At 39.5% G+C, this 27,990-nt stretch overlaps 1 protein-coding gene across 1 annotated transcript; it reads right to left on the bottom strand.

Moving 5' to 3' along the window:
• Window positions 1-620: 620 nt before the first annotated feature.
• On the bottom strand, window positions 621-7,901 carry LOC121457382 (interferon-induced very large GTPase 1-like). The gene has a single exon (XM_041666054.1). It carries the CDS (start codon window positions 7,899-7,901, stop codon window positions 621-623), a length of 7,281 nt encoding a protein of 2,426 aa, XP_041521988.1.
• Between the last annotated feature and the right edge of the window lie 20,089 nt (window positions 7,902-27,990).

The following is a 27,990-nucleotide window of genomic DNA, read 5'->3' as shown; positions in this document are numbered from 1 at the left end:
TTTTTTAATTTTCTCCGATGTGTGTGAAAATCTTTCCTGAATCCATGGCTTTTTCTGAGCAAATGTGACTTTTTTTTCCAGAAGAGATGCTATTTAAATTGCTCTACTTTGACATCCTTAATAATTAATGACGGTTGATGCAATGAAAGTCAGCAAGTTTCCCCATAATTAGAGTGGGTGGAAACATATATTTAAACTAATTGAAGGCAGATTATAGCATTTACCCAGATGTATTTGATGGTTGAGTTTCCCACTCAGTTGTTCTAAAGGAATCTGTCACAGCCAGAAATACTAGCATCTCCTTCTAATAAACAACTTTTCCTGAGTCACTATACATTTAAACGCATATTAGAAATAATCAAGTATGAAAGAGGCTTTTGTATGGTAACTGATTTTATCATACATTCTCGTGTTTAGCACATTATGTTTAAGCAGAAGAAATCAAAGGAGAAAAAGTTTTTTTAGAAGAAAATCTTCAAATATTGAAATGTTAACTAATTTGTTTTTACTTATTTCATTTTAAAGGTAGAACCTTGAAGATGCTACCTAAATTGCTATTAGGCATCCTAGGCTATTGTGAAATTTGTGTGGCAGTGCTAGTGTTCTGTTTGTGGCAATTACTAATTTTTCAAGTCATCAAGTACTTCTTTCTTTGTGATTTTGGTCCATGAATCTGGAATACTACCTATGTCTGTAAATTTTTTTCCATATTTTTCTTCTAGCTTTGATCTGAAGTGACAGATAAACCATTTCCAATATGGCTGTGTAGATGAGTCTGGGGTGATGCTCCATGTGGCAAAATCATCTCCTGCTTCTCGATATTTCTTGTATGGGAAACTCCGGAGGTCATGTAAAATAAATGAACGATCACTTGCTATATAAGTAGTACAGAACTCAATGACAAAGTAGTCTGTTTTATGATAGCGCCATCCACTGATAGCATGAGGACGGTGGAATGGCACACTGTGGTCTCCATCATGTTCGGGAATGGTGTTGGTACAAATTGCTTTACAAAAAGGACATTGCTTCCAGCAGCCACAGAGATGCTCAGAGAGAATTTTCTCAATGTCAGGAATCATTTCATCTGTGGGCTTACTTGAGCAGTCCTCTTTTACTTTCTTCAGTGCAGGATCTAAAGCTGCACTCATGGCTTCTTTGAGAAACTCAGTGTCCTTTATCTCCTGGTGCTCGATGCTTATGAGGTCTCTTCTTGGAAAGATCAGGTTGCTTCCTAGGTGATCACAGAACAAATCCAACCAGCCAGATGCAGTGCTGCCTTTATCTTTAGCCACTACTGTGGACTCATGAATGGCAGAGAGGATGGCATTCTTGATGTCACCTAAAATTATTTTTATAAAAGTATTTTTTTTTTCACCTTCTTTTGCTGACAAGTATCTTCTAATATGGTCTCTAATGTAAGCCCTGAAAAAGGATTCTGGATGATGAATGTACTGCCAATACTTTTCAAAGTTTTCTTCTTCTGCCAGAGAAATGAGAACATGTTTTTCCAAGTTAGCCCTGTTTCCATTAAATGCAGGGCAGGTGGCTCTCATTTCCCCAGCTATTTTAGTGACCATTTGCTCCCATATAGTGGCAGAGATAGCAGGAGTGAGCTTGAGCCACAGGAAGTCAGCACAGGATTTGATGGAGGTGGCACCTTGGCAGGATATCTTAAAACTCATGAAGAAATCATCTTTCTTGCTCTCCATATAGTTCACAGGATTATTTGTTCTCTTGAATTCCTCATGGATTTCTCTGAAATGCTTAGATGCCGTTAAAAATAAGCATAAGGATAAGTCAATGGTGTAGTCTTTGGTAAACGTGTAATATTTCTCATTGTGTGCAGATTTCAGCTCATTTTCTATTATCTTCAAGATTTCATGAAAATCATTCTGACTATAATCACGCCTTTGCTTCCAAATGTTTTCAATTATTTCATCAAATCTTAAAGAAATGTTACTAGTAGTCCTCTTAATGGATTCTTTATGACAGGCTTCTAAAGACTTTGAAATTAACCCATACTGTTTTCTCACTTGGACATGTTTGGCAAAATTGAGTTCAAACTTTTCTCCAGAGTTCTTTTTAAGTCTTTCTACAATGTTTTTCTCCTTTTTGAAATGCTCCAGAAGGATATTTTCAGCATCCCAATCAATGTTAGCCTCTTTGACAAGAGGTGCGGTCAAAGAAACTTTGCGGATCCATTTTGTCCAAAGTTCATCGAACTTCTTATGCAACTCTTCATCACTGAATTCTTCACCCTTCACACTCAAAGCCAACTCTCGGCTCCTCTCTAACAGTTCGTTTCCATATTGTGACATTTGGTTATCTAGTCTTTCTTGGCTTTGTTTAAGACTGATGAGCTCATTGCATTTCCTTCTGGTGTCTGAAATAAGTGCATCTTTAAGCATTTGTAGCTTCTGTTCAAAGCTTGATTTCCATTGTACCAATATTTCATCTGTGTCTTCTTCAAAATATTTATCAAAATCTTCCTTGATAGTTTCATACTTCTTATTAACTGGACCCTCCAGTTTGCTGGGTGTGAGTGTCAGAACGTTCCCATTCTTTATCTGATTGGTCAACTGATTCTGTAAATCCAACACCTGGCTCCTCAGCTCCCAAGTCCAGTCGTTATACCTGGTTTCCAGTTTGCTCATGGATATGACCTCTTGGGTGTTCCTGAAATTGAAAATAAAGTTCTCACTGACCAAGGCTTTCCATAAGTCTTGAACACGGAATTTTACATCTGAGATCTTCATGATTCTTCCCCTGGATTCCTGCTGGGCAATTGTAAGAATCCCACTCTTCAGTTCCTGGACATTGTGGCTATAGTGAGGATTGGGAGGGGCCATTGGGGGATTGCCATCCCAGAGGTGAGCAAAGTAGTAGACATGACTATTGGCATCAAACTTAATTACATCACTGAAGCGGGTTATGTTTGAGCACTCTTCCTGTTCCGCAGCTAATGCTGTCATCTCATCCAGTCTCTGTTCCAGTCTCCTTCGTCCTTCCACAGTTTGGTCTTTAGCTGTAACTTCTCCCACATTCTGATGGACAAAGATGCAACTGGGGGAGATTTTCACTTGTTTCATTCTCAGAAAAGCCTGGACAACTATTTGTAGGACATCCTGCATCTCTGATGGATTCTCCCCAAAAATATTGATTAGAGTCAAGTTTCCAAGGCCAATGACAAATGTTGCCAATTCATTGTCCCAGTGGTGGGATTTGTTGTTGAATTCTGGAGCCCGAAGTCCTTCTGTGTCTACAACAAGCACAAAATCAAAGCCAAGTTCTTCTGTGAATGTCTCTTTTACCTTCATGAGCTGCATGTATGCCCCCTTGGTGCACCTGCCTGCACTGGCTGTGAACTGCAGCCCAAACAGTGCATTCAGTAGGGTGGATTTCCCTGAGCTCTGCAGACCGAGGATAGAGAGAACAAACAGTCTTTTGTCTCCAACTTTCTCTGAGATCTTGTCAAAAACAGCTGCCACCCACTTTAGAGGCACATATGAAGCATCCCCATCCATCAGCTCAATGGGAAGACCAGCTACCATCAGGTCTGCAGCAATCTGGGGGAGGCAGAGTAAAAGGCTATCTCTAGTGGAGGAAATTTCTTCCAGAGCTTCATAGATCTGGCCAACTTCTCGGAGAAGGTGCTCAATTCCTAAAGTGCAGTTAAGAATCTCGGTAGAGATGGCTTCTATCTGCTCCTGCTGGCGTGTCAGGGAGCTGTTCTTCTGTGCTTTCTGCTTTTCTGCCTGTACCTGTGACCACAGAGATTGTTGCCTTCTATTCAAATTCCTCAAGTGTTCTGAGGTTAGGTTTTCCAAAACCATACTTATCCAGTGTAAGAAATATAGTTTGGGGTAAATTTCTGAATCTTCTTGGAGACTTTGTAGGACAGAGCTCATTAAAGGATTGAGAGGATTGGCCTTATTAAATTGCTGACGTCGTATTCTTTGTTTTTCTACCTCAATTTCACTCTTGTGTTGTTCAATGCTCTGATTCCCCCTTTCTCTCAGATGATAGAGTTCCTTGTCCTTCTTACACCAAAGGTGCCAAAGTTGTCCCTGCAGGGGCAGCAAATTTTCTTTGATCTCGGGTAACTTTGATAGTTTCAGGAGGTCCATTATAGTCCGTGCCTTTTCTTTGGCTTCCTTCATTTCTCTTTGATTTTCATCAATCAGAAATCCTTGTTTTATAGCTGTCTTTGAACAGTACTCTAAGCTGAGTGGATGGCCAGAAATTTCCAGTAAATGTTTGATGGCATTTGTGAGCTCCTCTGTTAACTCTGCCTCATTTCTATTTCTGATACCAATTCTCATTCTTTTTCCAGAATAATTGGCTATGGTCTGTTCTTTGTCATCAATCAAACAGATCAGGGATGTTGATGACTGACAGAGGTGTCTGACAAGGTTTTGGTTTTCTTTATTGTCATCAGAAGCTGACATGAGGATCACAATGACAGAAGAGACATCCTGCAGGAAGCTGAGTTGTTGACTGTGTTCTTTGGCATCTCCATGAAGATTAGCAAAGGTCACACACTTGTCAAATATGTCCTCATCTTTACCTTCAGGAAAGAACCAGCAGACCTCCACCACTCCCTCCATCAGGAGACAGTGTTTGCTGCTTCCTCTGCAGTGCCTGTGAAAAAACACATCGTGTTTACGTTTACTGAGAAGAGAGTTCATGATCTGAGATTTGGAAGCAGAGAAGCCTTTTCCAACTCTAATGAAGGACACTATGGGGGCAGAGACGCAGCACATCTGCTGATTCTTGTGACTGTAGCTCTTGTCCTGTGGTGATTTACTTGACTCTTGCCAACTTCTCCTGATTTGTCTGAGAGACCAGAGAGAGAATTCCATCTGAGAAGTGTTGGGATTTGGCACTACAAGGGGGAGTGCAAATTGACAAATGGAAAGTTTGGACAAAATGTATTGTCTGGCCAGATCATCTGCACAGTGAAAAATGGCCATCTGGATGTCCATTGGGTGAATGTGGGGCCAGAACTCAGTGGGTGAAGAATTAGGGAGTTTATGTCTGCCATCAAACGGCTCTTCATATGGATCAAAAACCTCATTTTCTGAGTTGCAAGTACCTACAAAGTCTTGGTTTTCTGCATTTCCATTATTTTTGAAGACTAGATGTCTGAACCCACAATCTAGCATCAGTAGCTTTTGTAGGAAATAGAAGGGAAGTTCCTGTTCAGATCTTGGCTGTGTATTGTACACAGAAGTCTTATAGATTAGATGGAAGTCAGCTCTGCTCATTCTTTTTGGGTAGTGATGTTCTAAGCCAAGTCGCTGGAGTAAGTCTAGGAAAGGTCCCTTTTCTATCACCTCATTTTCATTCTTATCATCATTTTGTTGTTTATAAGTTTCTTTCTTTTTATTCAGGATACTTTCCAATTGTTTGTTCACCTCATTTGTCTTCATAGAAGGGTTGATGTCTTCACAGTTCCCATCAATGAGTAACCTCAAATTATTCTCTAAATTCTCCCAATCATGATCTGTTTCAAATTCTTTGATGGCATTTGCAACTTTCATAGAGAGTAAACACTTCAAATGCTGCCTTGTTAATGTCAAGCGTTGTGCTTTTTCTTCTGGAGAAATGGCTGTGACTCCAGCTGTGGCCGTCAGAGCTTTGAGCACTAGGAATGCCTGTGCCCTGTCAGTGCAGATAGTTTTCAGCTCCTGATATCTGTGTTGGACAGATTGTATTTTATCCACCAGGAAGTTTATCTCAGCACACCCCAGGAGAGGCTGGAACACATTGCTTTCCAACTGATAGCCTGCACCAGCTGCAATGGAGAGTAGTAGCAGCTGCATGTCTGGCTGCTCTGTTTCTCTGAGATAGTTCAAGAAGGCATCAAGAACTGTGGTGACATCACATGTTGCCTTTTTTTGAGCCTCTTCCACTACTTCTGGGGACTCAGATTTGATGTTGGCTTCTGTGAGAGATTTTTGGATTTCCTTTAAATTTTTAAAGAATTCAGACAATTCAGTGATTTTGATTTGCTGTTCCTCTGACTCTGTCTGGTCGATCCACTGCATGATTGACTTCACCTGAGGAAAGTTTTTCACCTTGTAAACATGAGGTTTTAGAAGGCTGCGAAACTGATATTTAATAAATTGAGATTTTTTAATGGGAGAACTTTTGCAAAAGTTGACAGTGCTTATGAGAAAATTCTGTAGATTACAATTTGTGAGGCATGTATTAATCCAAACGTCATAACCTTTTGTCTTGTGAGCCGATGTTTTCATAAAACCAATCACGCTGTTAAGCTGTTGTTCAGGGTCAGAAACCTCCCAGGATTTCACATCATCCAGGAAATGTCCTGCTTCCTCTATGGAGCTCAGTAACTCCTCTTCAGCCTGGATATGGGCAACAAGGCCTGTCAGAGCAGAGTAATTGTTTGCCAGGCAGCTAGCCACCAGAAAGGGGTTCTTAAAATTGCTTTTATGGTTATATAGGATGATTTCCCACATGGGTACCAGCTGAATTTCTCGGTCAATGACATACCAGGTTTTGTTGCTGGCACGAAGGCCAGTTGTCCACTGAACAATTCCATTTGCTTCTGGTGGTCCACCTATCTGGGCCATAGATAATTGGACTTTGATTTGGAGCTGTTGATCAGTTGTTGTTTTGTAGAATCTTACTAAGTGCTCACCTGATGCTGTCATTCCTCCCTCAACTTCAACTCCAAAGCCACTGTAGCTCCCCTTTATGTAACTATCCAAGGCCTCTGCTGTCTGCTGTTTCACATGACCCAGCTGGTCTTTTCTGAAACCCTCCGAGATGGCCTTCCAGCAGTAGATTCCCCCAAGGTGCAGAGGGCCTTGATTAGCATGAGAGCCAAATCTGTTAAAGAAATTTTCAGTTCTGTTTCTGACTACAAGGAATCTGTCTGGCCCATCAGTGTGTTCTAGTTGTTGTTCAATGATTTTCAGTTCTTTAAGAGCAGCGGTGGAAAGCTGGAGCTGATCTTTGCAAAAGTAGAAGGAGGCTACTGGGTTGTAACTGTACATCGATGAGCAGAAATAAGAGAGATTAGAACATGACTGGTCGGCATCTTTGGACTTGGAATGCTTGACTTTATCCAACCCACCTTCCAAATTAAATCCCCAGCCTCCACCCTTGTTTGACAGTGTTAACCCGAAACCAAACTTCTCCACAGTTTCATTGAACAGGGATTCTTCTTCAGAAGATGTGAACTCTTTTGTTTCCATTCGTTTTCCTTGCTCAGGTCCAAAGAGGAACAATTCTTTTGGGACCCTGAGTAGTTCTTCTCTCCTTGTTACCAGATCCTTTTGGTGGCTGGTCTTATAAATTCCCTGCAGGGCCAGACCACCAGATGTGAATCTTAGCAGGTCTCTATCTGAGAAGTTTTGACTATTTTGTAGTGTCTGTTCTATGTGGCCGAGATGTCTCTCCATTATTTCTGTGGTGTCTTTTAGGGGCACTTCAGGCCCTGGCCAGCACTCTTCAGGGATTTCCATTGCTTGCCTCAGTTCTGCTTCTTTCCTCTTCACTTCCTCTTCCTGTCTGCTCTTCCCTTTTGAATGCAAGGCCCTCAGTTCCTGCAGTGCCTGTTCTGCCTGCCTCTGCCTCTTGTTCATCATCTCCCCTGGAGTCTCCTGGAACTCTGCAACACTGTTTGTCTGTGAGAGGTCAAACAGTTTTTTCAGAGCTTTTTTCTCCCATGTGTGTTGTGTCTGGGACTTCAGCTTCTGGAGGTCTTGTTCTTCTAAGTGTTGTAAAGCCTGGGTACAGGTCACACCCAGGCTTTCCTGAAGCTTAGGCAGCCAGTAGTCAACAGACAACCCCACTTCTGTCAGCAGCTCCTGAAGATTTTGCCTTCTTCTAGGCTGAGGCTCATCCAGCATGAGTTTTGTTGTTTCCATTGCTCTGTGAAGAACAGATACATTTTAGCCCCTGTCTCAACTGTAAGGATTCTTATCCACATTATTCAATGTGTGAGTGTTCTTAGGAGGCTTATCTCCAATGTTTCTCATTCCTTCATCTAATTGTCTTATTTACATTTACTTAAAATATTTGCTATATTATTTTCTGTTCAGTAAATATAACTTATGTGTCTAGCTATCATTAAGAACTTTAATGTAATAGACTGATTTTAGGCATTTCCTCCTACATTCACTTAACATCAGAACCATTAAGTTAATGGTTAAATCTTAATACACAATTATGTGATAACCAATTTTATATTTTAAAATAAGAATGATTTCCATATGCTGATTGGCTTTTCTGTATTTGTTTCTATGAAGCCTATGTTGACTGTTGCCGATGAAATCTCTCTGAATACATCTTGAGTTACGTAGTATTTATTTGAACTGCTGTCATGAATAAATTTCTACTCTGTTTATGCCTGTTACTTACTTCTAACTTTTTCATTTTGTCCTAGTATACTGTCTTAGGATAATTTCTATTGAAATAAAACATCATGACTAGGACAACTTATAAATGATTTTGTTTTGTTTGGAGCTTATGATGACAAATGGTTAGATATATTACCATCCAGTCAGGGAACATAATAGCAGTCAGGCAAGCATGGTACTAGAGCAGTAACTGAGAGCTTACATTTTGAAATACAAGAACAATACAGACAGAAGGTGAAAGAGTTTGTGTGTGTGTTTGTGTGTGTGTGTGTGAAAGAGAGAGAGAGAGAGAGAGAGAGAGAGAGAGAGAGAGAGAGAGAGAGAAAGGAGACACAGAAAGACACAGACAGAGAAAGAGAGACAGAAAAAAGAACAGAGAGATAAGGAGAGAGAGAGGGAGGGATATAGAGAGATAGATTGGAAAGAGAGGAAGAGAGAGAAAAAGAGAAAGAGATTGGGAATGTCTTGAATCTTTTGAAACCTCAAAGCCCAGCTCTAGTGGGCTCCAGCATGGCCATACCTCCTAATCCTTTATAAGGTATTCCTCTAACTGGGGACTAAGCATTCATGTATATGAGGCTGTGGTCATTCTCATTTAAATCACCACTTACTACACCCAGGCCACCCAAAAACCCATGGCTGTAATATAATGCAAAATTCACTTGTTTCCCCAAGTTCCCCCCCTCCTTCCCTTCTCACTTTTCTCTCCCCATCTCCCCTTACCCTCATCCCACCCCACCCCCCAAGATCCCAATTTTCTCCCTGGCAATTTTGTCTACTTCCCATAGCCAAGAGCATAACTATATGTTTTTCCTTGGGTTCACCTTCTTACTTAGCTTCTTTAGGTTCACCAATTGTAGTCTCCGTGACCCCTATTTATGGCTAGAAACCAATTATGAGTGAGTACATCCCATATTCCTCTTTTTGGGTCTGGGATACCTCCCTCAGGATAGTGTTTTCCATTTCCATCCATTTGCATGCAAAATTCGAGAAGTCATTGTTTTTTTTACCGCAGCGTAGTACTCTAATGTGTATATATTCCATACTTTCTTCATCAATTCTTCCATTGAAGGGCATCTAGGTTGTTTCCAGGTTCTGGCTATTACACATAATATTGCTATGAACATAGTTGAACAAATGCTTTTGTCATATGATCGGGCATCTCTTGGGTATATTCCCAAGAGTGGTATTGCTGGGTCCAGGGGTAGGTTGATCCAGAGGATTGAAATAATGGAAGGTTGGACAGGGGAGCACGGAACCACAATTCTTAGTTAAGGGATCCACCTTAGGGTTGGCAAGAGACTTGACCCTAGAGTGGCTCCCAGGAGCCCAGGGTCATGTCCCCAGATAGTCCCTTGGGCAGCTGAGGATAGGGAACCTGAAATGACCCTATCCTATAGCAATACTGATGAATATCTTGCATATCACCATAGAACCTTCCTCTGGTGATGGATGGAGCTAGAGACAGAGACCCACACTGGAGCACTGGACTGAGCTCCCAAGGTCCCAATGAGGAACGGAAGGAGGGAGAAGATGAGCAAGGAAGTCAGGACCATGAGGGGTGCACCCACCCACTGAGACAATGGGGCTGATCTGTTGGGAGCTCACCAAGGCCAGCTGGACTGTGACTGAAAAAGCGTGGGATAAAACCGGACTCTCAGAACATGGCGAACAATGAGGACTGATGAGAAGCCTAGGACAATGGCACAGGGTTTTGACCTTACTTCATGTTCTGGTTTTGCGGGAGCCTAGCCAGTTTGGATGTTCACCTTCCTAGACATGGACGGAGGGGGTGGACCTTGGACTTTCCACAGGGCAGGGAACCCTGACTGCTCTTTGGACTGGAGAAGGAGGGGGAGAGGAGTTTGTGGGGAGGGAGAGAAGGGTGTTAGGAGGGGGAGGGAAATGGGAGGCTGGGAGGAGGCGGATACTTTTTTTTTCTTTTCTCAATAAAAAAAAAAAGAAAAAAATTCATTCAGTTCAATTTCATTTTATTTTATTCAGTTTAAAATTCCATGACTCTTCTGAGATCAAAGACAATTTCTGAATAGTAATTCCCTATAAAATCAGAAATTAAATGACATATTTCAACATACAATGGCAAAGAATATAATCTACCATTCCAGAAGGCATAAGCAAGGCCAAGGCTATCACCCAGCAGCACAGACTCTGAATCCCATAATTCTTCTCTGTCTTATGCCAAAGGTTTTATATGACTCCAACCTTCTAGTTTTGCTGACTATAACACACTTCTCTCCCTTTGGCTGTATGCCAGTTTTCGACAACTATCTTATAGATCTTGCATTTCTAGTATCTCAAGGTCTCCTTCAGAGTCCAGGATTCCATTTCTCAGTTTTGAAAAATGGCCTTTCAGGGCCTCCAGTCAGGGACTCCCATGCTTCAATCCTTGGCTTCAGTGGTTCTCCCAAATTATGGAGCATTGTTATCCAATCTTTTTACTCTTGTATCCTCATGACTGTAAAGCCCCAACTATGTGGACAGTATTGACAAGTCTGGCTACCAAATTTGAATAAAGGTTGGCACCCTTGAATCAGGTTTGTAGAAACTTTGAATTGTTGTTGCTTTATTTTATACTTTTTTAAAACAAGCTTTTTTAGTTTTACATGCCAATCACAGTTCCCACTCCCTCCCCTCCTTCAATTCCCTCCACTTTTCACCCTATCTCACCTCCCATCCACTCCACAGATAGCACAAGGCCATTGCTCCAAGAAAGGACCAAGGGCCTCTCCACTATATCCAGGCTGAGCAAGGTATCCATCCAAAGGGAGTGGGTTCCAAGCATCAGGGACAAATCCTGGTGACATTTCTATTTGTCCTGCAGTCTGCTCAGTCATACAATTGTCACCCAGTTTCAGAGGGTCTAACTTGGTCCTTTGCTGGTTCCTTTCCTGTCTGGCCAAAGTTGGTTAACTCCCATTAGCTCAGGTAAACCGTTTCAGTGGGTGTCCCCATCATGGTCTTGACCACTTTGCTCATATTCTCACTCCTCCCACTTTTCAATATAGATCAGTGCTAACCTGTGGGTCTCAGGCTCCGTTTCCACCAGCTGCTGGATGAAGTATCTATGGTGACATTTAAGATGTCATCAATCTGACTATAGGACAAGGCCAATTCAGGCACCCTCTCCAATATAGCTTAGGGTCTTAGCTATGGTCATCCTTGTAGATTCCTGGGAATTTCTCTAGTGCCAGGTTTCTTGCTAGCCACATAATGCCTCCCTCAATCAAAATATCTCTTTCCTTGCTCTCCATCTCTACCCTTCCCCCATCTCAACTATCTCATTCCCTCAAGTTTTCCTCCCCCCCTTTTCTACCCTCCTCTACCCCTTCTGCTCTCCCTCTTCCCCCACCCACATGGTCCCAATTTTTGTGAGGAGATCTTGTCTATTTCCACACCAGTCACAATAGCTAAGATCAAAAACATCAATGATAGCTTATGTTGTAGAGGATGTGGAATAAGAGGAACACTTTTCCATTGATGGTGGGAATGCAAACTTGTGCAACCACTTTGGAAATCAGTATTGTGCTTTCTCAGAAAATCAGGAATTAACCTACCTCAGGACCCATCAATATCACTTTTGGGCATATAATCAAAGGATGATCAATCATACTACAAGGACATTTATTTAACTATGTTCATAGCAGCATTATTTGTAATAGCCAAACCTGGAAATAACCTAGATGTCCTACAACTGAAGACTGGATAAAGAAAGTGTGACACATTTACACATTAGAGTGGTACACTCAGTGGTAAAAACAATGACATCTTGAATTTGCATGCAAATGGATGGAATTAGAAAACACTATCCTGAGTAAGGTAACCCAGACCCCAAAAATGAATATGGTATGTACTCACTCATAAGTGGATACTAGCATAAAAAAGACATTGAGCCTATAGTTTATGATCCTAGAGAAGCTATGAATCCAAAGAAAAACATATATAGACCGATCTGGAAAGTGGAAACAGACAAGATACCCTGATAAAATTGAGAGCATGGGGCGGGTGTAAAGGAAAAATGCGGAGGTTTGAGAAGAACTTGAGGGAATGGGATAGTTGAGATGGACAGATATGAGAGCAAGGAAAGAGATATCTTGATTGAGGGAACCATTATGGGGTTAACAAGAAACCTAGCTCTAGAAAAATCCCCAGCAATCCACAAGGATGACCCCAACTAAGACCCTAAGCAATAGAGGAGAGGGGATCTGAAATGGCCTTGCCCTATAATCAGACTGATGATTATCTTAAATATCACCATAGAACCTTGGTCCAACAACAGATAGAAACAGTCAGAGACCCACATTGGAGTTCTGGACTGAGTTCCCAAGGTCCAGTTGAAGAGTGGAAGGAGTGGAATGAGGATATGAGAAAGGAAGTCAAGACCATGAGGGGTTCACCCACTGAGACAGTTTGCTGAGCTAAAAGGAGCTCCCCAACTCAGCTAGACTGGAAGTGAATGAGCCTGGTATCAAACTAATCCCTCTGAATGTGGTTGATTGTTGGGGCAGACTGAGGGGCCACTGACAGTGGTACTGGATCTGTCTCTATTGCACGTACTGGATTTTTGGCATCTATTCTCTTTGGATGTATACCTTGCTCAACCTAGATGTAGTAGGGAGGTCATTGGACTTTCCACAGGGCAGGGTGCCTTGCTCTCTCTTAGGATTGGAGGAGGTGGGGTGGGAGGGTGTATGGAAGAAGTAGAAGGAAGGGAGGGAGTAGGAATTTGGGTTGGTATTTTCTTTAAGTAATAAAATAAAATAAAAGGGTTGGAATTAAAAAGAACCATCTTGAGTGAGGTAACCAAGACCCAGGAAGTTGAATATCATATATAATCACTCATAATTGTATACTAGCTGTAAAGCAAAGGATAACAAGCCTATTGACCATGACCATAGAGATGTTAATTAATAAGGTAAGCCCTAAGAGAAATATATATTGCTGCTTTTTATGAGTAGCGTAATTCCTTCGGCCCTTCCTTTCCACAAGTTGGAAACTTAGGTGAGTGTTGTCTTGTCCTGAGATTACTAATCTATTTATTCTATTTCAGATCACATTTTCTTTGAAGTTCTCATCTCTGCCAGCACAAGCGTATTCTACAAAGTTAAATATCTTGATGTTTTTATTTTTTTTACTTCAAGATTCACATTTTGTATTGCTTTTTTTATACCCCCTTTCTCTTTTTTATTGTAGACTTTCACAAAAGTGATTACTAGAAACTATACATTAGTCCATCTTGAACTTGTCTTGTCAAGTAAATTACTTCAACACTTTTCAATTTTTTGCTCAGGTAGATTCTTAGAATAAGAACAGAGCACAGTCACATTTTATTCTAAAATCTCACAAGAATTTTCTAAAGTCAAGCTGCTAATATTATTTCCTTCTAAAATTTCTTGATGAAATACATCTCAGCTGACCATGTTATATAATTTTCTTTTCAGCCATGAATGTTGCTGAATTTGATTTTAAATATTTTGTTCCTGAGAGGTATATATACTGATAGTGGGAGACATCAGTACTTTGCTCTTAGAAATGGACTGATCATCCACACAAAATAGACAGAGAAACACTGGTTCTGAAAGAAGTGGCGAACCAAATGGGTCTGCTAGATACCTATAAAACTTTTCACTGAAACACAAAATAATATCCCTTATTTTCAGCACATGATATGACTTTAAAACTGAGTCACATTCAGGCACAAAGCAAGTATTAACAAATATAAGAAAATTGTAACACACCCTACATCCTATTAGACCACCACAGACTTAAGCTGGATCCCAATAATAACAGAAACAAAGGAAACCTGTAAACTCATGGGAGCTCAACAACTGTCCACTCAATCACTATTGGGTCAAGGTAGAAATAAGGAAAGAAATGAGAGACTTCCTAGAATTCAATGAAAATTAATGCACAATGTACCCAAATTCATGGGACACAATGAAGGCAGTTTTAAGAGGATATTCGTAGCACTAAGAATCTCCATAAAGAAATTTGAGCAATCTGATACTAGCAATATAGCAACACAACTGAAAATTTAGGTAAAAAATAAGCAAGCACACCCAAGAGGAGTATATGTTAGGAACTCATCAAACTAGGTGTTGAGATCAATAAAATAGAAACAAAGAACAATACCCTCTCTCAAAAAGTAAAACAAAGAGTCGATCCTTTGAGTAAATAGGTAAGATAGACAAACCCTTACCAAGATTAAGTAAAAGAAAGAGAGAAAATATCCAAATTATCAAAATTAGAAATGAAAATGGGGGCATAACAGACACTGAGGAAAACCAGAGAATTAATACATAGTACTTTAAGACCTTCTACTCCAAAAACTCAGGAAACTAAAAGAAACAGATAAATTTCTAGGTTGATACCACTTACCAAAATTAAATTTGGATCAAATTAACAATATAAATAGTTCTAAAATTCCTAAGGAAATAGAAGCAGTCATTAAAAGTCTTCCAACCAAGAAAAGGAGGCAGATGGTTTTAGTGTAGAATTCTACTAGACTTTCAAAGGTGAGCTAATACAAATCTCAAATTTTTCAGAAAATAGAAACAAAATGAACTTTTCCAAATTCATTTTATGAGGCCACAGACCACAGTCATCCTGCTACCTAAGCTCATGCAAACTATACAAAGATTCAACAGAGAAAGAAAATTTAGAACAATTTACCTTATGTATGTTATCAAAACATAAGTGGAATATAAAATTAAAAGCACATTAATATCAATATGATTTTAGAATATAAACACAATAAAATGCATATGAAATTTTCTTGGATAAAATTACATTTTTTTATGGATCAGATTAAAGGTATGTAAATGATGAATCCATACTTTCTCTTTCATGTTGTTAAACCTACATTTTCTCTTGGCAAGGTTCTATCTCTAGATAGAAGGAATCCACACAGTGTATATATGAGCTCATTATAAAAAGGAATTTGTTATATTGGCTAATGTGACAGTAACTGGGTATTTCAAACATGGTACCCTGTATGCTGGAGAGTCAGAGATCCTGGTTCCTGATCTAAGAAGATGGATTCTTTAGCATTCAAATCCATGCTGAAAGTCTGTAAGTCCCCTGGACTGTTTCTGGCAGTGAGTGCATTCTTAAGTCTGAATACTCTGGATTCTGATGTCTTCCGATAGATGTGGAAACAGTTACTCATAAAAGAAATGGACGTGCTAACTTATCTGCTACCTTCATTCCATTTCATCTCCTCACATGCCAAGTTTGCCACTCTGAGAAGTCCAACCCTATTTAGGACTGTCTCTTTGCAGTCAGCAAGCAGCATGTCAGTCCAGTCTAAAACAGTTTTCACAGACTGTATATATGCATGCTCCCAGGAGAGGACCCTTCTGATTCAGTTGAATTGACAGATTAGAATAACTATCATACCAAGTGTTGTCAACTTGATCCATAGGATCAATGACTTTTAAATAAATGCTACTCAAGTCATTTTTCAATGTATACAAACTGACTCTGATGTTCTACGAAAGAAGAAAATACACAGACGTACCACTGCTGCAGGAAGGTTTACCTGCCTACTGGGCTGTGTCCTCATAGACTATTTACAGGGATACCGAAGTGCATCCAGCCTTCTTCTTCTCTCAGCCCCCCTTGTCCCCGTTGACTCATTTGGATTGTTTTGGATTAGATCTCTACCCACCATTCAAGCAGAGAATCCTGATTTGTTAAGTTTTCCCCCTAAATAAATAACTGCCTATCTCTCAGTTCTGAGCCAGTGTGAGACTTCTTTTAAGCACCTGATATTTTTACCATCACCTGGAGCCCAATGTGAATTTAAACTCCACGCCTCTTGGGTGGATTTCCGAGCTGGTTCATGGGCTAATATTCATTTAAACAAAACCTTAAATGTATAAAAAGTAAATTGAGACTTCGTCAACTAGCAGGTATAGATCCAGCAGATATTATAGTGCCTTCACTACTGATAAAATAAAAAAGTTATGAAAAGACAATAAACCATGGCAAAGAGCTTGTGCTAATTTTTTGAGAAAAATTAATAACAACTATCCCAAAAGCGATAGACTTAACCTTATAAAGAGAACTTTTTGGATTCTCCCTCATATTGTATGTGATGCTCCAATAACTGGAGCCCGTACATTTTATACTGATACTAATAAATCAGGGAAGGCAGGTTACAAATCAGACAAATTGAGTAAGGTGGAACAAAAAGCCCTTATACTTCTGTCCAAAAGGCAGAATTATATGTCATTTTTATGATGCTAAGTGATTTTAAAGAACCTCTTAATATACTTACTGATTCACAATATGCAGAAAGAGTTATCTTGCATATTGAAACTGCTAAATTTATACAACATGATACAGAATCGACTTCATTTTTTATCCAGGTGCAAGACATAATCAGGAATAGGCTTTGTCCTATGTACATAACACATATCTGATTCCATATGGGTCTGCCAGGTCCTCTAGCACAAGGTAACACAGAAATTGATCAATTATTGATTGGAAGTGTGTTGCAGGCCTCAAAATTTTATAAAAAATCACGCGAATAGCAAAGGTTTAAAAAAAGTTTCCTATTAAATGGCAACAAGCTAAGGAGATTATAGAGAGATGCTCTACTTGCACTTTATATAACCAAGTGCCTCTTCCTTCAGGGACTAACCAAAGGATACTCAGAGGAATAAAATCAGGCAGATGGATGTGTTCCATTTTGCAAAATTTGAAAAATTAAAATATGTACATCGCACCATTGACACTTATTCTGGCTTTCAATGGGCAACTGCTTTAAGCTCAAAAAAAGCTGATTCAATAATCACACATTTATTAGAAGTTATGGCCATCATAGGTATACCTGCACAAATAAAGACAGACAATGGTCCAGCTTATGTCTCCAGGAAAATAAAACAGCTTTTTTGCTTATTATAATATGTTTCAGGTATACCACACAATCCTACAGGTAAAATGGTTATAGAAAGATCAAATCAAACATAAAGAATATGTTAAACAAACAAAAAGGGGTGAAAATGCCCCCGAAATAGATTACATAATTCCTTATTAACGTTAAAATTTCTTAACACTAATAAAAAAGGGACAACAGCAACAAAAAGACATTAAATAATAAAAAATCTGCTAAGTTAAATCAGTCGGTTTATTTCAAGAATGTGCTGACCTCACAATGGAAGCCAGGAGATGTGCTGCATTGGGGAAGAGGTTTTGCTCTTGTTTCCACAGGAGAAAAAAAATGTGGATACCATCAAAATTAATAAAGGTTTGATTTAAAGAGGAAAAACCTCTTAAAAAGAAAAAATGACAACTCCAGCACAATAATGATAATCATACAGGTAAAAAAAATGCATATAGGATGGGGGCAGGGTTCTGTTCTTATTTCTGCAGGAAAACACTCATCTTTAAAAAATTCAAGGGACCATGGATGTTTAAATATTGACAGATAAAAAAATACTACTCAATAAGGATCAGCAAAAAAATCAAATATGTTCCATAAGTAAAACTGTTCAAAATATTTGAATTTATATTCATGAATATATAGAGCTGGTTTTGGAGTTGCACACTGGCTCAGCCCCTCTCTAATTCAAAGCCTTTTGTTAAGAGAAAAAGTCAGATCTTCTGTCTCATGTCAGGAGCTATGATATGGGACAAAAAAAAAAAGAATTTAAAAAACATCTTTACTTGGGTTTTTTGTTTTTCCATATAAAGTTGATTATTGTCCTCTCAAGATCTGTGAAGAATTTTGATGGGACCTTGATGGAGATTGCATTGAATCTATAAATTGCCTTAGGTAGAATTGCCATTTTTACTATGTTGATTCTCCCAATCCAAGAGCAAGGGAGGTCCTTCCATTTTCTGGTATCCTCTTCCTATACAATAAAGGATCTGCTGGAGGCATTACCATCCCTGACTTCAAACTCTATTACAGAGCTACAGTAATGAAAACAGTGTGGTACTGGCATAAAAACAGAGAAGTCGAGCAATGGAATCGTATAGAAGACCCGGATTTTAACCCACAAACTTATGAACACCTCATTTTCGATAAAGGAGCTAAAAGTATACAATGGAAGGAAGAAAGCATCTTCAACAAATGGTGCTGGCACAACTGGATGTCAACCTGTAGAAGAATGAAAATAGACCCATATCTATCACCATGCACAAAACTCAAGTCCAAATGGATTAAAGACCTCAATATCAGTCTGAACACACTGAAAATGATAGAAGAGAAAGTGGGAAGTACCCTACAACAGATGGGCACAGGAGATCGCTTCCTAGGTATAACCCCAGCAGCACAGACATTAAAGGCAACATTGAATAAATGGGACCTCCTGAGACTGAGAAGCTTCTGTAAAGCAAAGGACACTGTCACTAAGACACAAAGGCAACCTACTGACTGGGAGAAGATCTTCACCAACCCCGCAACAGACAAAGGTCTGATCTCCAAAATATATAGAGAACTCAAGAAACTAGACTTTAAAATGCTAATTAACCCATTCAAAAAATGGGGCACTAAACTGAACAGAGAATTCTCAACAGAAGAAGTACAAATGGCCAAAAGACACTTAAGGTCATGCTCAACCTCCTTAGCAATCAGGGAAATGCAAATCAAAACAACTTTGAGATATCATCTTACACCTGTCAGAATGGCTAAATTCAAAAACACCAATGATAGCCTTTGCTGGAGAGGCTGTGGAGGAACGGGTACCCTCATCCATAGCTGGTGGGAATGCAATCTTGTGCAACCACTTTGGAAATCAGTGTTTCGGTTTCTTAGGAAATTCGGGATCAACCTACCCCTGGACCCAGCAATACCACTCTTGGGAATATACCCAAGAGATGCCCGATCATATGACAAAAGCATTTGTTCAACTCTGTTCATAGCAGTATTATTTGTAATAGCCAGAACCTGGAAACAACCTAGACGTCCTTCAATGGAAGAATGGATGAAGAAAGTGTGGAATATATACACATTAGAGTACTACATTGCGGTAAAAAACAATGACTTCTCGAATTTGCATGCAAATGGATGGAAATAGAAAACTCTATCCTGAGTGAGGTATCCCAGACCCAAAAAGATGAACATGGGATGTACTCACTCATAATTGGTTTCTAGCCATATATAAGGGTCACGGAGTCTACAATTGGTGAACCTAAAAAGCTAAATAAGAAGGTGAACCCAAGGAAGAACATATAGTTATCCTCTTGGCTATGGGAAGTAGACAAAATTGCCGGGGAGAAAATTGGGATCTTGGGGGTGGGGTGCGATGGGTGTAAGGGGAGATGTGGAGAGAAAAGTGAGAAGGGGAGGATGGGGGGAACTTGGGGAAACAGGAAGTTGGGATAAAGGCAGGTTGGACAGGGGAGCACGGAAGCACAATTCTTAGTTGCGGGAACCACCTTAGGGTTGGCAAGAGACTTGAACCTAGAGTGGCTCCCAGGAGCCCATGGCGATGTCCCCAGTTCGTTCCTTGGGCAGCTGAGGATAGGGAATCTGAAATGACCCTATCCTATAGCAATACTGACGAATATCTTGCATATCACCATAGAACCTTCATCTGGTGATAGATGGAGATAGAGACAGAGGCCCACACTGGAGCACTGGACTGAGCTCCCAAGGTCTCAATGAGGAACGGAAGGAGGGAGAAGATGAGCAAGGCAGTCAGGACCACGAGGGGTGCACCCACCCACTGAGACTGTGGAGCTGATCTATTGGGAGCTCACCAAGGCCAGCTGGACTATGACTGAAAAAGCATGGGATAAAACCGGACTCTCTGAACATGGCGAGCAATGAGGGCTGATGAGAAGCCAAGGACAATGGCACGGGGTTTTGATTCTACTTCATGTTCTGGCTTTGTGGGAGCCTAGCCAGTTTGGATGTTCACCTTCCTAGACATGGACGGAGGGGGTGGACCTTGGACTTTCCACAGGGCAGGGAACCCTGCCTGCTCTATGGACTGGAGAGGGAGGGGGAGAGGAGTTTGGGGGAAGGGGAGAAGGGTGGGAGGAGGGGGAGGGAAATGGGAGGCTGGGAGGAGGCTGAAACTTTTTTTTTCCTTTTCTCAATAAAATAAAAAAAGGAAAAATATAAAAAAAATAAAAACAAACAAACAAAAAAAGCATCTTTACTTTTCTTCATATCTATTTTTCTCTTTATCATACCTTTCATTACATATATGTGTCTGTATATGTCTATATAAATAATGCTTAAGTTTTCCACAATAAACAATAAATTTTCCTTCAATAATCTCTAATGTTTCCAGGAAGAAGATGGGGCCCCACAACAACAATTCCACCTTGTTGATTTGACATCATGATACTGATAGCCCTACTACAAGACCTGTTTTTGGTACCAGCTGGAAAAGATGGTTCCAACTTGGTTAGCTAAAACGATGGACATCTTTTACAATGTTCTGGCCAGACCTCCACAAAATATTCAGAGACTATTTGCAATCTTACCAGACATTATTCTTAAAATTTAACAATCATTTTACTTTCAGAGGATCCCCTAAAAAGAACGCTGCCCCCATAACAACTAAAAGTAATTCTAAAAAACAACATCCCCTCTGCCAGCAAAGTTTGTCCTCAGACTTAGAGACATCATTTAGGGGTTGATTATAATTTGTGTATGGTTGAGGGTTGGGGGAGGAATTTTATAAGATGAGGAATTTTTTTTTTAAAGAGAAAAAATGGATGATGGGATAAAAGATTAGTATTTGTGAGATATTATTTATAGACAACTACATTGGTATAGATTCTTGTATATTGATACAAAGTTAAATTATATTGAATATTGTATGCATACATGCGTCTACCTCTGTTTAATACATTTTTTAGTACATATATATTTACCATATTACAGTGTACATTTCTACCTCTGATCAAGATATTGATATTGTTTACATTTGGAGGTCATTGTCCTCATTTATCGCACAGTTGTATCTTGTCTTAGTCTTTAAGTTATATAGGTATTGAGAATTATAGATCAATATTCATCTATATTTATCATATTTATAGTTAGACTAATTAGGTTCTTTAGATACATAGAGATTATATTCTGTATAGATAGATAATCTCCAACCACTTCAAATAGCTGTAGAAAATGACATTTAAATAACTTAAAGTTCTGTTGAAGTGAGACACAATTACTCCTGGCAATACCGATCTATTCCCGAGAGAATGTTGAGCACCAAAGACTTGGAGCTTGTTTTCTTCTTGGCAAAACCGATCTTTGGGCAAGGAACTGCCCATATCTCAACCATTTACAAAATACATAGTATCCAGAAATGGATAAGCAGGACTGTTGAATCTTGCCAAAACAGGGTAAGATGGTTTTGAAAATTTTCTTGCCTTTGAAAATAGTCTGTAAGTTATTCTAGGCCTTAGCCAAAGATGATTGCCTCTGCATTGGAAATGAGACTTTGGGTGATTGTCCAGGTAGCCAGATGTCTCTGTCATTTGTTGCACATTTTGGAAGTTGCTTGCTTGCACTTCCTACTCATTCAAGTAACATTATTTCCCTTCTCAGATCTTCAATGGAGTTGAAGACTAGAGAAATGTAGTTGCTTTCCTCTCATGACTTGGCCAAGCTATTTATTATATAAGACTTAAGCTAGTTAAAATAGGATATTTGTTCTTATTGTATATAATTTTGTATTAGGTTTAGAACTTGCTTATTTAAACAAAAAAAAGGAGGTGCTTCATGATGGTTTACCCACCTACTGGGGAGTGGCCTCATAGACTATTTACCCAAATGCCTAAGTGCATCAGGCCCTCTTCTCTCTGCCCACTTTGTCCCCGTTCGCTCATTCGGCTTGCTTTGGATCCGATCTCCATCCATCGTTCAAGCAGAGAATCCTGATTTGTAACTTTTCCCCATAAATAAATAAATGTCTGTCTCTCAGGTCTGAGCCAGTGTGAGATTTCTTTTAAGCACCTGATATCTCTACCATCATACCACTACAACACTAAAGGAAAAACAGCACTAGTACTTCAAGACTTAATGCAAAAGTACACCAATCATTGATATTTAGTATTGATGGAAGAACTTTAAGGGGTGAATGGCAAACAATAGCATTCAGAAAGATAATCATGGAAATAGAATCAGTGAATGATTGTTAAATAAATCAAAAGTTATCTCATTGAGAAATGACATAAAATCTTTTTCAGCACATTGTACTTGGAAAAATTAACATAAAACCCTGTCTTTAAAAATTTAACTTAAAATGGAACATGATTTTGGGCTCGTGACAAATAACACCCAGTCATGCTATGCTAGAGTGTAGGAACAACTTGGGATAGTCGGAGAGCAATTATCCTGTGATATGAGTGAGGAGAGAAGATGCTGTTTTTCAGTAGCAAAGACAGAATGGAAACAGTTTAGAATTCAGTTTGAAGGAGAGGGCCCAGAGTCCATTCCAGAAGACTCAGCCTCAAGCAAAGATTTTTCCACTCCAAGTACAGAGTGTGCATGTGTACAGGATTGGAAGCAAGGGTGAAAACAGAAATGGCAAAAAATCACAACACAGTACACTGACACTATATGGAAAACATAATGAAGCCCTTTACTTTGTACGGTAATTTTATCATTTATAATAAAGAAAAAAGACCGAATCCCTACAACATTTTCATTGCACTTTCAGTGTCAGATAAAGAGAAGAGGAGGGAAGGAGAGAGAGGGAAGGAGGAGGGAGGGTAGGAGAGAGAGAGAGAACCACCTTCAACATAGACTCATTGTGTTTCCTTGGTCATCGTGTTTTGTTACTGCAATACAAATCCATTAAGCCATAAATTAAGATATGTAGTGAAAGAATGAAAAATAAGACAGATTACAATAGACTCTGTACCTCTGCTCACATGTGTTATGGTAAGGAGACAGAATCTATACTTCCTGTTCAGGCAAGTGACCTCCTTAAGATACATGTGCATTTGTGTTCAGATGAGTGACAGTATTGAGTCTGTAACCTGATTAATGACTCTGACTTTTATATTTCCCTTAATTAGCAGTTAGTTTAATATTTTTTGAAATAACTTTGTCCTGCCCTTTTTCTGTATCCTGCCTATCATCCCCAACCTCGCTCTTTGGTAATAGGCTTTTCCATAACACAAGTGTTGATCTTTTATTCTGTTATCTAGTATTACTTTGCAAAGAAAACTAAAAATTTTTTATTAATGAAATATTATGCACACACACTGAAATAGTCCCATTCCAGTAGCACAAAATGTTAATTAACATAAAAACATACAATATCTCTGAATTTCAAGCTCCCAGATCCATCTTTTTTTTTTTTTTTTCGAAGCAGAGTTTCTCTGTAGCTTTGGTGCCTGTCCCAGAACTAGCTCTTGTAGACCAGGCTGGCCTCGAACTCCCAGAGATCCACCTTCCTCTGCCTCCTGAGTGCTGGGATTAAAGGCATGCGCCACTACCGCCCGGCTTCCCAGATCCATCTTGTTTGGGGGTAAAGTGGTATAAATGATCATTATTCAACCTGTTCTAAAAAGTGAGGTCTCAGACTAGGAAATACTCTTATGGTGTGTCTTTGTGTAACTTTTGTGCAGTCTGTTCCTTTGATTCCAAGTCTCACTGCTCAGTTTTCCTAAATACTCCCCTTTCCTTATCTTATCAGCTAGAATTTGGAGTTTGATAATGCCTGCTTGCCCTCAATATGACCTGTGTATGAAAACTCGGTGTATGTTACCTGTTTCTTTGTCTTTATGCTATTTACAGACTAGTCAGTTACTCCAGTAAACAAGCTGTCCAGGGTGCAGACTTCCAAGGTTTGTTTGGTCCTAGGTACTTACAGTCATGTATCCTGTTCTGTGTCATCTGTATGTTTCTGTGAGTATTTGCCACATAAGCCTGACAACTTGATTTGATCCCTAGAACTTGCATAAATGTCAAAGGAAATAACTGTCCAAAGAGGTGTCCTCTGACGTCCACCTTGTGCTGTGGCAAGTATACTTTCTCCGTCATTCAAAAACAACACAATAGCAACTAAATATTAAGACAATAACAACTAAATATTAAGAATATAAGAAAGGATCTCTTTCTCCATGGCATTTGAGTTGTTCATTATCATAGACCTTACTATTGGTTTAGTTTTCCTGTTGTAAATGTCCCTTTCCATTGTCTGCAAGAAAGTTTCAAAAAGGAGTCTCGCCTTACTTGTGATCTTGATTTTATTTGGTCATACAAATATTCAAGTTCCTTTTGTTTATCATATGCTTTAATTATCCTCACGTAATTTTAGATTTAGTAGTGGTGTAATAGTTTTAAGAGTATTCAGAAAATCAGACTTGCATTGTACCATTAAAGTTTACAATCTTTCTGAAAATGGGGAAGTCATCTGGATAGTTGTCCTCTTTTACCCTCCTCCAAAGGCTAGATTTCACTGTAGGTTTGCTTTATCATGCTGTGACAGAAAGAGCAGAAACTACTGTTTGTCCTTAGATCTGAAGTTATTTCCCTCACCTTTCATTGACCCATCACTTTTACATGAAATCCTAAGGTCTAAGAGAAGCATATATGCCATCTCTCTTCACTTTGGCTTGCCTTGTCACTTGTAAAAATGCAATGTGTTTGTCTGAAAAGAAAATGCAACTTCAAGAGGTAAAGGTTTAGGTCCACCTAAACCTTGTAAGAAAACAAGAACCTCTGCTTGAAGAGGAAGACTGCCCAGTGAGAGGTTTTCTTGTTTAACCTGGGGTTATATAAGAAGTCTTCCACATCACTAACTCTTGAAGATGGAAGTCATAGACAGTAAAGTCTGGTTCTGTCAGGGTTGAAGTCATTTCATGTTTTCAGCGAAACAGTTGGCAATGTGAACTATAGATTCAAATTATGTTTGTGTTGTAATCATGTCATAATCACAGTGTCTCCAACAGCTCTGTTAACTTTTCCATCCATTTCTATGTTTGCATTGTATGATATGTTTATAATATTTTGTACTTATCTGTCCACCCCACTTCCTACCTAATCTTCTACTTACTTGTTTCCTTGAGGTCAGGTGCTGCTCCAGATAGAAGAGCAGGGATGATGTGATCGCTGTTGTAGGACACAGTGTTGCAGTCCGTCAGTTACAGCTCACACAGGGTGATTTAACTGAAGGCAGGGGCTAAATTTACTCTTAGTAAGGCAAGCCTCTAAGTCCTTCTTGCTGGGAGAAGTTTCCTGTTATTCCTTTTTATATCATTAGTTGTGTCACTAAAGAGTGCAGAGTCCAGTTTATAAGTAACTAATCTCACATAAAGAAATTAAGAACCCACTTTTATTGAGCTTTGAAGATAAAGCAATAAGAGCAGAAAAGCTAAAGATCTTAGTAACTTTAAGGAAGATGGATGAGAGAAGAAAGCCATGATTTTTGAACCAGAGTTCAGAAAATCTGGTAGCTGTTGTTGTAGGACCCTCACCCCTTATTCTCGAAGGGGCAAGAAGAAATTTCCTAGCAAAATGTTTTCCCAGAAAGATAGTGGCCTTCCTGTCTCCCAGGAGATTCTGAGCACAAGGTCATTTAACTCAGCCCAGCCAGCCACCTGGTACAGGCTGATAAAAGATGGCCTAACTCAGGAACAGTGGCCTTGCTCTGAGAACAAGGAAAAAGCCGACTTAACAGAATGGGAGGGAGCAAAAGTCCTTGTACCCATGCCAAACAGCTTCAATTAAGCCTCTTTGTAGTTATGCCTTTAAAAGCCTACCCCACAGAGGAGATACAACTCCTCTCTACCTCACTACAACGGGGTTGGAGATGAGTTTCCAACATGTTTGTATTATGCTGATTAAACCTTGCTTATTTATTATAGTCTGGGCCTCTCTGGTGGTCTCTCTCTGGGGGTCATAATCTGGGCACAACACTGTGGCGATAACTAAGAGAATAAAGTGTTGATTATGCAAAAATTAGTACCAGTGAACACATCTCCAGAACCAACATAAATGTCATGAAGGTACAGTGGGTGTCTCTGATATGAGCACTCAAGAGACAGAGACAGCTAAGAGCAAGCTAGTTAGGTAGCTAAATTAGCCAAAATTTGTTAATTCGACTTCAGTGAGAAATCCTGCTTCCCTAACCACACTCTATCAAAAAGCAATTGTTGTAATGGGCTTCAACAAAGCACTGCTTAGCCGGGCGCTGGTGGCGCACGCCTTTAATCCCAGCACTCGGGAGGCAGAGGCAGGCGGATCTCTTTGAGTTCGAGGCCAGCCTGGTCTACAAGAGCTAGTTCCAGGACAGGAACCAAAACCACAGAGAAACCCTGTCTCGAAAAATCAAAAAACAAACAAACAAACAAACAAAAACAAAGCACTGCTTCTCACCTTTTCTCTCTGTCCTATGGTGTTAGAAAGCTGAGGATGAGGCAGTTGTGTGGTGTTTCCTCCCTCCTTTTACACATTTCAAATTGTAAGGAGTAGCAAAGGTGATGCAGGATCTTAACATCAGTGTTGCCGTGAACAAAGGAGAGGGTGAAAATCTGATCAGAGCAGTGGAGTCCATCCTAAATGACATCTAAGCCTGCCAATGTCTGATTAACCTCCTACTAGTTGCAGGAAATGTGCATGAGCTGTATGGATATTCAAGCATTCTATGATGGTCAGACCGGAAATGATTTTGTCTGTCTGCTCTGGGTTACTCAAGTGTGTTTCAAAAGATAATAGTTTAGCTAGGGAATGTCACAAACAGTAACAAATGGGGAAGATAAAAATAGTTAAATTCAAACATTTTCAGGTTATTATTCAAAAAATAAGCTTTTTAGATGTGGGAATTGCTCTGAAAAAAATCTGTCCTTTTTGAATGTTGTGTTTCAGCCTATAAACATGGCTCTTAAGAGTCTAAAAAAAGGATGGGCTACTAAAGGACCTCTCTCTCTGTCTCTCTGTCTGTCTCTCTCTGTCTCTGTCTCTTTCTCTGTCTCTCTCACACACACAAAACACTAAAAATGTGCAAAAGTAGATGATACATAAAACAGAAAAATAGAAACTTTACCTATGTAATGTTAAACTACAAAATTTCTTTAATGAACCTTGGCTTTAAAGAAAAGGTAATTTTTACATACCCCCTTGTATTTCAAGAGGTCATTATGTAACATAATGTTACATTCTAAAAAGTACTAGTTAGGACAAGTTTCCACTTGGCTATCAATCCATTTTTAATAGAGAAAGAGACAATACACAAAGTTAACATTTAGTGGTTAACCTTGTAAACACAGTTCTAATACAAGAGGCATTTGTACCCTGGAAAACTTGGAGAGAGAGCAAGTGGCTTCTCTATCCTGGATGCTCAGTCAGTTGAAACAGAACATCTTTCCCAAAGGGTTATAAGCATAGTCAGATCAATGTGCTAGAACATGCCGAAAGGAATACTGCTTGAAGATGAGGCTGTGTTGCACATGAAACTAGGTGAAATTCTGATATTACATAACAGCAAAGCACAAGAGCAGAACAGAGTGAAGATAAGAAAGATTCTCCTAAACCAGAGGCCACAGAGACTGTATGCTGGGAAGGAATATAAATAAAATGTACCAGAACGCACTTTTAAGCAGTGTCAAAAAAGCTTTAACCCAGGAAAGAAAGCCAAAAAGAGCATGAACTCAGATTGTT

Source organism: Microtus oregoni, unplaced genomic scaffold (assembly GCF_018167655.1).
Source record: "Microtus oregoni isolate MIOR12 unplaced genomic scaffold, Mior012 000016F_ref0000370, whole genome shotgun sequence".
NCBI lineage: Eukaryota > Metazoa > Chordata > Mammalia > Rodentia > Cricetidae > Microtus > Microtus oregoni.
Note: the sequence above shows the minus strand (reverse complement) of the source record. Positions and strands in the feature narration are given on the sequence as shown.